This window comes from Phyllopteryx taeniolatus, chromosome 1, assembly GCF_024500385.1.
Source record: "Phyllopteryx taeniolatus isolate TA_2022b chromosome 1, UOR_Ptae_1.2, whole genome shotgun sequence".
In the NCBI taxonomy this organism is placed as follows: domain Eukaryota; kingdom Metazoa; phylum Chordata; class Actinopteri; order Syngnathiformes; family Syngnathidae; genus Phyllopteryx; species Phyllopteryx taeniolatus.
Window position 1 is genome coordinate 19,958,733 of NC_084502.1, and position 11,505 is coordinate 19,970,237.

Sequence of the window (11,505 nt, forward strand, 5' to 3'; positions counted from 1 at the left end):
GCTTCAACCTGTCTTAGAACTTGTCTTGATGGTCTTGATGAGGACCGTTCGTTTTAAATGTGTCTCAGTGCTACATTCAGAGATGTCGCAACAGGACAGGCAACCCAGGCAATTGCTTTGGTCTGTGAGCTAAAGCGGGTTCTGAGAGACTGTTGACATTGGCATGGGCCAATGCCACAATAACGGGACTGCTGCAACGACAACTTGTCTGGAATCTTCCCCTTACTAGCGGTTGCTGACTGGTGGCTAGTAGGGACCCGGGAGACGGCTGGTTGTTGGTCCATATCAACGATACAAGCGGAAACCCCTTTAGAGACTGCAATGACACGTCAGAATTTGGGAATGTTGTTGTCAAACACTGTAACAAAATGAATCTCCCTGATCACTCAGGGCTTGCAAATAGAAAAGATGGTCCTGAAAACATTGATTTCATGTTGGTCATTTCTGCCTCCAGCCTGGAGAATGTGTCGTTGTCCACATGACCACAACACTCCTCCATTCTGTGCAACTGCCAACACTCAGTCTTGATGTCATGGGGAAGAGAAGTGAACGCTCTTCAGTTGCACAAGTGTGTGTGTGTGTGTGGAGACCATGGGCCTCATGTACAAAAGGTGCGTACGCACAAAAACGTGGGGTACGTTCTTTTTCACGGCAAAGTTCAGATGTATCGAGTGAAATGAGCGTGGAAATGTGTGGTACCTCACGCCAACGTCATGGCTGGAGTACGCACGTTTCTGCAGCTGTTTGTGCTTTGGCGACACTTAGAGGTGATGCTGGGAAACTGTTCTCATAACTCTGCACATCAGAGACACATGAACAATTAGACGATAACCTTTGTTTTGAAAACTAAAAACTGGTTTCCGGTACCAGCATCGCGCTTCCGGTTGCGGCAGTGAGGGTATCCTCGCTTCCGCCGCTGCCACTTGTCAATGCTTGACCGTTTCTAATACTGGTCTCAAAGTCCAACTAATGCAGGTAAGAACTCTTTAAACGTCTCGTTTTACTGTGGCATGCGGCAGTTGTTGCTTTTACCGAGACTGCAGCTTGGACTTTCGCTGCCACAACGAGACAAGGGAACAAGCTTTGTCGTAGTGGCTTGCAGGTTTGCTAGCAAAGGTTAGCTACTAATTGTTGATCCATTATTGGGCACATCGTTTAGCCTTGTAGTGAAAAGGATATTCGTCGACTCAATCATTCAGTCCTAAACTGGGACTGTGATAATCTTCCTGAATATATATATATATAACATTTTTTTTCTTCTTTTCATTTCCCCTCCGCACAGTCCGTAATAATGAAGAGCTCCAAGGAAGCCGTGCAGTCAGCAGCTAAAGAGTTTTTACAGTTTGTCAACAGAGGCGTGTCTCCATATCACGGTAGAGTAAAAATAAATATTTCCTCCTTATGTATTTTCTGTGTTGTATTGCACTATAACTTGATATTTATCCATGTGTGTCTTGTGGTTCCTTTGTTGAGCTGAGGCTTTATTTCAATTAGAAAGAATGCAACCCGCTCGCACAAACCGAAAATATCACAAAAGTGGATCCACAGGTTAAACATATACGCTCGACCATCTGGTGGAAGAGTATTTGCCAAATTGTTCTGCCTGTCATTTTAACTCTCTGGCATAGATGAACAAAGATACATTATTTGCAGTAAGTAATAATTTTCGGACCCATTAATTATGATCTTTAACGGCACATTAGTTGGAAATCACTGCTTTATAATAACATGAATCTGATGTGAAAGACCGCAGTCTGTTGACTTGTGTGCCGGTCAAACTACATCTTTGAGATTGAGATAAGATGACAGTGGTCTTTCATAGTCTCTCACCTTTGCACTTAGGCTACCAGCACCCATAACATGCTTACAATTAATTACGAAAGTACGTTCAAATAAATGTGTTGCTTCAGTGGTGGAAGAATGCCGGAAGCGACTGCTTGAGGCGGGATTCATCGAGCTGAAGGAGATGGACAAGTGGGACATCCAACCATGCAACAAAGTAAATTGTACTGGTCATGTGCTGTAGTAGTCATAGTAGTTGCGAAATTGAAAAATTTGGTGTATTTTGCAGTACTTTGTGACCCGGAACTTCTCCAGTGTCTTAGCCTTTGCTGTAGGGGGGTGCTACTCACCTGGAAATGGCTTCTCCATGATCGGAGCCCACACTGACAGCCCCTGTCTCAGAGTGAGAATTAAACACAAGTCTGATGTTTAAGGCCAACTAAAATGACACAACATGTTGTATTTTAGGTGAAGCCAAGGTCTAAGAAGACAAAGCAAGGCTGCCTTCAGGTTGGCGTGGAGTGCTACGGTGGGGGCATCTGGAACACCTGGTTTGACCGTGACCTGACCATTGCGGGCCGTGTCATGGTTAAGGTAATATTGGTAGAATGGAGGCTTGCAAAGGGCTGGGAATTTCACGGTAAATTTCAGGAAAGTTTCCACTAAATTTCAATTGGAAGTTAAGCTGAACAATTTAGGAAATATTCAAAATTGGAAACTTTCCATGGGAATTACAGAAACTTACTGGGAATTGAAGGTGATTTAATGGGAAGGTATCAAGTACTCAATTCAACTTTATAGAGTGCTGTAAACAACCACAGCTGAAACAAAGTGCTGTATATGAGTAAAACATAGATCATAAAACTAAACAGTAAAACACTAAAACAAGGCCACAGTCTCATGCTGCATTGCTACCCCCACCCCACTTTCACACGAGTATAAAGCGCTGTGTTTTTCATATCTTGAACTCTGGCCTGCAACAAAAAGCAAAAATTTTTTACCAAGCAACGGCTCGTAACTGGAAAAACTCATAAACTGGGGGACTTCTAAGTCAAGGTAGTGCTGTACTTGCATGAAGGCAGGATTATACTAAAATATAATTTCCCCTGCTATATTTAATGTCCCCGTTAACCTTACATTTTGTAAATTCCTACTTTATTCCCATTAACTCATTCAGTGCTAGCCATTTTTAAAACAAAGTTCCTCATATCGGCGGCACGGTGGATGACTAGTTAGCGCATCTGCCTCACAGTTCTGAGGACAGGGGTTCAAATCCCGGCCCCGCCTGTGTGGATTTTGTATGTTCTCCCCGTGCCTGCGTGGGTTTTCTCCGGGCACTCCGGTTTCCTCCCACATCCCAAAAACATGCATTAATTGAAGACTCTAAATTGCCCATGGGTGTGAATGTGGGTGTCAATTGTTGTACCCCGCCTTTCGCCCGAAGATAGCTAGGATAGGCTCCAGCACGCCCGCGACCGTAGTGAGCCTGCCCATTGAAAAACTTTCTTGTCGAATGTCTACATCGTTGGTAGTAAGCTGTTTGATTCCAGTTGACAATCAAACATGTTCACAGGAGTGCCAGTAAATGAGTTAATTGCCAACAACTAATAGTTCCCGTAAATTTCAATACATTTTTATGGAAAGTTTCCACCCTGGAAAATTCCCACTATTTTGCAACCCGATTAGAATCCTACATTACACATGGGCATCTGAGACTTTTTCATGCACATATACCTTCATGCAGGGTGATGGCAGACTGCTCCAGCGGCTGGTGCATGTGCCACGACCTCTACTCAGGATCCCTCACCTGGCCATCCACCTACAGAGGGACATCAACGACTCCTTTGGCCCTAACAAGGAGAACCACCTGTCAGTTATTCTGAGTGATTCCGATAATTGTATAGTACTGGGTAAAAGTCTTAGGCCGCTTCTCATTTTATTTTAATGACCCTCACGGCAGTCATTATGATGTAGTTAGTCTATCCATCCATTTATTTTCTGCTGCTTATCCTTAGTCACATGTGAGCTGGAAAGAATTCCGACTTTGAGCCTGAGGCAGGATACACACCCTGGAGTAAATCACAGAGCACATAGAGACACACAATCAAGTCTTCAGTCAACCTAACATGCATATTTTGGGAATTTAGTCAATTTCACATTTTTTTTCACAAATCAATGCTATTTATCTCTCATGTCTGTTATTTTTTTATTTTACAAATCAAACAATTTAAAGTGTTGAAAATAGCTGGAGAGCATATCTGTGAGCTCTCTTGAACGCTTGTGTCTGAGAAGAGTTATAAAATTGCCTCTTCCCTTACTCTGGGAGCCATGCGTCATGTCGCCTCAAGATTGAAAGACAAGACAATGAGAGAAAATAGGTACATTTGAGTAAGTCATTTTAGTTAAAATGGATGGATGTAATGCTTCGTGCAGAAGGAATTGGTAAGCCACGAAAGTAAGTGTGCAGATTAATTTCTGCCAATTAAACCGCTTTATCAACCCATCATTTGATTTGATTTAATTGCATCACTCATGGCTCGAAGACCTTTGAAAAATAGTTTGTCAAGATGACGCAACTACAGTTTGCTTTTGTAAAGTGGTAAAGGCCTTTTGTTTGGATGGGGGTGTGGCGTGAGCGCAGACTTTGATGTGGACTTTTGGTGCTGGCAACGTGTCCTACCATTTTAATCAATGACAGCATAATCAGTTAGCGATACATTCACCCATCTTTCGCTGATCCTGGGTCAGGTCGTGGGCGCAGCAGCTTTAGCAGAGAAGCCCAGACTTTTTTTTTTATTTGCTGAAAAGTATTAATTTTGTAGATGCGAGAATTCCACCCACTAGCAACGATATAGACATTATGACACAACACATCTAATGGGTGTCTAAGACTTTTTGACATAACTAGGTAATTATGTTTCGTAACACTTTTTCTCACACTGAATGGTTTCTGTCTCAGTGTGCCCATTCTGGCCACCGCTGTTCAGGAAGAGCTGGAGACAGGCAGCGTGTCGTCAGGGGACGTCATCGGTGCTGCCAACACAGTGAAGACGGTACCGAAACATATTGCGGACTTTATGTGCACAACAGAAGCTGATTAGATTGTTTGACATAAATTTGTTTCCTGTCCCCTTCAGGCAGACAAACACCACCCCGCCCTGGTGAAGGTTTTGTGTTCGGTGCTGCAAGTTGAGCCTGAAGCCCTGCTCGACTTTGAGCTCTGTCTGGCTGACACTCAGCCAGCGGTGAGCCTATATTTCTGCCACCTCCACAATAATTAGCTGTAAACTTGAGAGATATTATGTAACATTTTCTCTATCGTGTGTGCAGGCGTTGGGAGGCGTGTATGAAGAGTTCATTTACTCTCCTCGCCTGGACAACCTCCACAGCTGCTACTGCGCCCTGCAGGTCTAACTTACTCCTCTTTAGTCCCCGGACTGTTTAGATGACATTGTAAAACGGCTAGGCGATTAAGTGGTATTATCGATTGATTCGAGTTTTTTTTTTTTTTTTTTTTTTGGGTCAGGCTATGATACATTGCTATAGCAGTAATTTATCCACATGCTGATCCACTGCAATTGCGCAAACAGCATGAATTAAACGTCACACGGCTGAGTAATATACCTGTAGCTTTGAAATTGCTTTTTATCCATGCTACAAGCACCTCATCATAGAGGGTTCTCAGTGTAGGAGTAGCATTGTAATGTCGTATTGTAGACAGGTTTATTTTGTATTTGTATTAAAACAAGGCATTTACCTGGCAGGTACCTTGAGTACTATACACTGTTTGCATGATTTTGTTTGCATTTTCACAGACAAAAGTTAATTTTGTATGGAAGCAGCACCTTTTATTTACATTATGTTCAGTAACAGTTGTTACATTCATCTCAAAGGGAGAATTTTTTGGGGGCGGGGGGTTAATTGTTAAATTGTCAAACATTTAAAATGTTTTATTCAAATATATTAGGATTGTGTTTAAAGGGCCATAGTCTGCAATATCAATCACTTTTTTTCCCCACATTTGTAAAGGTGGAAAAAAATATTTTTGTGGAAAATCCTACAGTTAATTCTAGGACCAAAAAAAAACAGTTTAAAAATCTATGTTTGCAGCATAAATAAAGTGAATCCAAAAAGATAAATGTTGAATAATGTCTTTGTCATTTGCTTTTTCTGTTTATTGAAGGGAGGGGTGAAAATCTGTTATAATCAAAAATCTGATTTTTGGAGGTAAAAAAGATGTCAGTAATTTTTATTATATGCCATATTGCCCAGCCCTACATTGTAATGAGTCATCATTATCGATCACATTCTAATGTTATCAAATTGTTTCTAATTTGTGCAGGGGCTGATTGAATCCTGCTCGGGAGACTCGCTGGCCAAAGATACCAACATTCGCATGGTGACGCTCTTCGACAACGAAGAGGTTAGTGATGTCTGGCTCAATGTAGTTAAGGACTGATCTGCCTCTTCATTAGACTCCTCTTTGTCATATTACTATACTCAGATATTCCAAAATTCATTTAGTCATCTTATTAATATTTTTTCATGTATTTTTAGTTAGTTTAATATTACAGTGAACCCCTGTTTATCACAGGGGAAACCTTTCAAACCCACCTGCAATAGATACAAATCTGTGATATAGAAAGACCATCTAGACAAAAAAAATTTCAAATACTTTAACCCCAACATTTTAAACACATTTAAACTTGTTCATAACAATTAAGCACATACCTTAACACCTTCAAGAAATACGAGATTATCCTATAACATTACTTAGAGACAAAAGGAAGACCTGCTATTCTCCAAATAAGAAGCAAAGCCTGCTTGTTTCAAACTTTGTCACTCCCAGCTGAAGTATACTGTAAAATTGACACACAAAACAAAATAGAATTAAACATTTTATATTTAAAGGCCAAACTTTCAACTAAACCATATAACAAAAGTCAGCTAATGCTGACATATAATGCGAAATGCTATAGATGGGCTAACACTCATTAGCATGTTATGGTACATAAAAACCTTGAAAGAAACTTCTACTCTAACATATACGGCACAGCAACGGTGTATACAACATTACTCACAGATACACTATATTCTCTCTGCTCTGGGAAAACGACCATTACTGGAGTTTAGTTGGGGACCTTCTCTGCCTCTTCGTGTTGCTCTTCATCTATTACGCTGCATGTCTCAGAAAAAAATCCGGCGCAAAATATAGACAATGATTTAGCAAGGGTTAGCTGTATACTAATTTTACTCACCTAAGAGGAAATTCATGTGACACTTGCGGTACAGGGGCTCCATGATATAACGGCCCCAACTAACTAGGTTTTAAGGGTGCAAATGCAGCAAACTAGTTTCCTGGCCAGCGTAACAATACATCATCCAGCACAAGAAGAAATACTCCCTTAATAAAAATGCACCCCCAATTCAATACCGCCTCATTCAAAATGTTCAATGAAAAGAGCCCCTCTTCGTCCACTAAAGTCACATTTATCATGCAAACACAGCGTATTCCCTCAAGCTTCTCAAGGCCTAGCCTCTACGTTTAATGACATATATTTTCCCCAACTACGCTTAAGTTCCCTATTAAGAACCAACCTTCAATTTTGTTAATTCCTGAGTTATTCCTGTGGATTTCCATACAACGCTTTCAACTTGGAAAATTCCTGGAATTTTGTACCCCGAGTGGGTAATAAGAATGCAGAATAACCTCTTCATGAATGTGTGTCGTGTAGGTGGGCTCCGCGAGCGCTCAGGGGGCGCAGTCCAACCTCACAGAGCTCATCCTCAGCCGGCTAGCCAGCTCCTCCTCCAACCCCACTGCCTTCCAGCAGGCGGCGCCACTCTCTTTCATGATTAGCGCTGACATGGCCCATGCCGTGCATCCAAACTACCAGTCAGTATCACAAAGAACACAAGAAAAGAAATGAACAAGTGATGCAGTAATATGAAAACTACTGGTGGCAACTGGATTAGAGTTGGCTCAGTGAATCAAACATCTAATCTTCCCAGGGAGAAGCACGAGGAGAACCATCGGCCAGCTTTTCACAAGGTAGAGTGTCAAACCAAATTGTATATTCGACTCAAATGTATAAATTAGAATTACAATGGTACCTTGACTTACATTTATATATCACCCTATTGAAATGAATTGAAATGTCGTGAATCTGTTTGAGAGAAAAGAGACTATGAAGAAATAGAGTGGGTTTTAAAAACTAATTAAGAGGAAAGTTATACACACTGTAGTATTTGTGTGTTGTCTTTAAGAGACTTGCAACACAAAGCAAATAAATGGAGCAAGCGACAGCTCATACCTACAAAAAAAAAAAAAACGGGAGTCAAGGTACAGCTGTCCAGGGTTTCTGTGTTGAACATTTATATTTGGTGTTGTTTCAGGGTCCTGTGATAAAGTTCAACAGCAACCAGCGCTATGCCACCACCGCTGTGACTGCCGCAGTTGTCCGCGAGATCGCCAGGCAGGCCAGCGTTCCTCTTCAGGTACGATCATCTGCATTGTCGTGGCTGGGCTGTGGCACCTCTGCAGCTTTTCGGTGCACCTCTGCAGCTTAGGTTTGAGTGAAAGAACACTCTGCAATGAAAAGTACAAAAGACATTATTCCATAGAAAAAAGCAGTCCCTGATCTTTCATATTACTCTAGAGGGTTGTCAGCCCCTGAGTGTCCTGCTTTTTCAACAGTTTAATAAAACAGCCTGTCCTCTGTCATGTGTTATCGACACATAATGTTAGTAAACAGTAGGGGGGTACTTTTGCGTGGCAGAAAAGTGATTGACTAACGCTGACCTAAACTGAAACCATGACAAAAAAAATAGTTTGGTGTTGCGCTGCCAGATAAACCCCAAAAGGTTTAGATTGTTTTCATTTCCTCAAAATTGTGCGTGAGGAGGTAAAATGGAGTGGCCATAAATAGTTGCAGAAAATATCGCAGGACTGCCTTGTGGCGTATTGGGCATCATTCAATCAATTTCCCCTGTTTTCTCAATGTCTCTGCCTTTGTCAAATGACAGAAGGCTTTGTTTACTAGTGGTCCCATCGGAGACCGCTTCGGTTTTTGACACCTGGAAGTACATGTGACATCATAGTGAAACATCCTACACTATATGCTGCCGCATACTCACATTTCAATGACCAGTTTGAACTCTGGCTCCTCTTCCTGCAGGATGTGATGGTCCGTAACGACAGCACGTGTGGATCCACCATCGGACCCATCCTTGCGGCTCGGCTCGGGGTGCCCGTGGTGGACATCGGCGCTCCCCAGCTCTCCATGCACTCAATCCGGGAGATGTGCTGTACTTCCAGCGTATTGCAAAGCACCACCCTCTTTAAGGTAACCCCCACACAGCAAAAACTCTGAGCATTTGAATAACTACGTAAAAGCTAGTTAACATTATGCTTAAAAATTCTTATTTAAAGACTTTATTCATCCCACATTGGGGAAATATAGATGATAATATAGAATATGATTAAAAAGAACAAACATTGATGATTGGAAAAAAAAAGTTATTTACATAAAACAACAAGTTAAAAAACAGAAATATTATGCAATTGCCTCAAATATGTCTAGCAATGCCTGCTTATCTGTATCTGTCTTTCTGCAGACCTTCTTTGAGTTGTTTCCTCTCGTGAGGAGCACGTTGGTGGTCGATTAGATGGGAATGAGCAGCGTGAGGTGGAGGCACTTCAGAACATACTTGACATGAAAGTGATGTCCCTTGCACACACCTGTAATTATACCTGCAATAAAGGACATTCAAAGATGGAAGCACTTTACAAGGTGTTTTTACTATCTTCCGAGACACTTGGTTGTCATTAACTGGTGATGTGAGAAAGGGGCTGGACTTAAGTTCAGTACACAGTGGCTTGATTGAAATAAAACTATCTGAAATGAAACTGGTGTTTTGGCACCACATTCGCACATGCGGTTAGCACTGCTTCATCACAGCCCAAGGTTTGAGTTGGAATCCTGGTTTGGGCCTTTTTGTGTGTAAATAGTTCTGTTGCATATCTCTACCTCCAAGATTGTCCCCCCCTTATGTACATCTTGTATGTGGCTTATTTTTATGAAGTCTAAACACCAGAAACTACCTGAAATCCAGTTTGGGCAAAACAAGTGTTGAAATCACACACACACACAGACACACACACAGACAGGAGGTGCAGAGAGACTATTATGGTTTGGGCATCCCAATATGCAGTGACATGAATTTAACCTTCATTGTCATCATTTCACAGTTGGCTGTTGTGTTCGTATGTTTTTCACTGCTCATATTTGTGCATGGCCTTGCAAGCGAACGCTGATATATGGACGCAGCAAATCCCATCTGACCACTTGGAAATGTCAGTGGAGCTTCAAGATCAAACTTGGTTAACAAATCTGATTTGCCAGCAGTGTGAAGAAGGCTCTGTGTGTCTGCCCTGTGAATGACAGCAAACCACTCCTGTTTGTGTGTGTATCTGTATGTAGTTTTGTGTGTATACATTCATTCATCTCCCGTTCTGCTTACGCAAAGGAGCATGGAAAGCCAAATGTTGAAAATAAGCATTCCTGACAAGAAAACATGCAGTTGGATAAGACGCGAGTTACTGACGTCATTCAAAAAATAAAAACCCTTAAATGGAAATGGGCTGGACCACAGAAACTATGACTTGGATACCACTGGACACAAAGCGACCACGGCGAAGACCTAAAAGTCCCAGCAATCTTCGGGCGAGAGGTGGGGTACACCCTGAACTGGTCGCCAGCCAATCACAGGGCACATAGAAACAAACAACCATTCGCGCACACATTCACACCTACAGCCAATTTAGAGTCTTCAATCAACCTACCATGCATGTTTTTGGGATGTGGGAGGAAACCCACACAGGCTTGGGGAGGGAGAACATGCAAACTCCACACAGGCGGGGCCGGGATTTGAATCTCGGTCCTCAGAACTGTGAGGCAGATGTGTTAGCCAGTCTTCCACTGTGCCTTTCATACGTATGGAAAGTATTCAGACCCGCTGAAATTCTTCACTCTTTCTTATATTGCAGCCATTTGCTAAAATCATTTGTTGTTTTTTCCCCCTCATTAATGTACACACAGCACCCCATATTAACAGAAAACAAAACTAAATTGTTGAAATCTTTGCAGATTTATTAAAAAAGAAAAACTGAAATATCACACAGCCATAAGTATTCAGAAACTTTGCACAGTATTTAGTATAAGTACCCTTTTGGGCTAATAGAGCCATGAGCCTTTGGGAATGATGCAATGAGTTTTTCACACCTGGATTTGGGGATCATCCTTACAGAGCCTCTCCAGTTCGGTCAGGTTGGATGGTGAACGGTGGACAGCCATTTTCAGGTCTCCAGAGATGCTCAATTAGGTTTAAGTCAGGGCTCTTGCTGGGCTATTCAAGAACAGTCATGAAGTTGTTCTGAAGCCACTCCTTTGTTATTTTAGCAGTGTGCTTAGGGTTCTGGTCTTGTGCCTTGCCACAATTCTGCCTCTCAGCTCTTCAGGCAGTTCCTTTGACCTCATGATTCTTATTTGCTCTGACATGCACTGTGAGCTGTAAGGTCTTATATAGACAGGTGTGTGGCATTCCTAATCAAGTCCAATCAGTATAATCAAACACAGTTGAACTCCAATGAAGGTGTAGAACCATCTCAAGGATGATCAGAAGAAATGGACAGCACCCGAGTTAAATATTTGACTGTCACAG

At 41.9% G+C, this 11,505-nt stretch overlaps 1 protein-coding gene across 2 annotated transcripts; it reads left to right on the forward strand.

Moving 5' to 3' along the window:
* Positions 1-815: 815 nt before the first annotated feature.
* On the forward strand, positions 816-9,563 carry dnpep (aspartyl aminopeptidase). 2 transcript variants are annotated; one of them, XM_061779277.1, is made up of 15 exons: positions 816-975; positions 1,283-1,373; positions 1,911-1,999; positions 2,072-2,185; positions 2,251-2,376; positions 3,527-3,651; positions 4,742-4,835; positions 4,920-5,027; positions 5,113-5,190; positions 6,125-6,205; positions 7,518-7,678; positions 7,795-7,834; positions 8,179-8,280; positions 8,961-9,128; positions 9,400-9,563. In XM_061779277.1, exons 1-15 carry the CDS (start codon positions 970-972, stop codon positions 9,448-9,450), a joined length of 1,434 nt encoding a protein of 477 aa, XP_061635261.1. In that variant the 5' UTR covers positions 816-969; the 3' UTR covers positions 9,451-9,563. The 2 variants fall into 2 exon arrangements, with proteins under 2 accessions (XP_061635261.1, XP_061635269.1); XM_061779285.1 differs by lacking the exon at positions 816-975 and adding an exon at positions 976-1,116.
* Positions 9,564-11,505: the final 1,942 nt, after the last annotated feature.

Bases quoted from the DNA above. Each gene is read 5' to 3' on its own strand.
- dnpep (XM_061779277.1), top strand. The intron at 2,000-2,071 runs GTAAATTGTACT...TGTATTTTGCAG, and splicing joins ACATCCAACCATGCAACAAA to TACTTTGTGACCCGGAACTT. The intron at 8,281-8,960 runs GTACGATCATCT...CTCTTCCTGCAG, and splicing joins AGGCCAGCGTTCCTCTTCAG to GATGTGATGGTCCGTAACGA.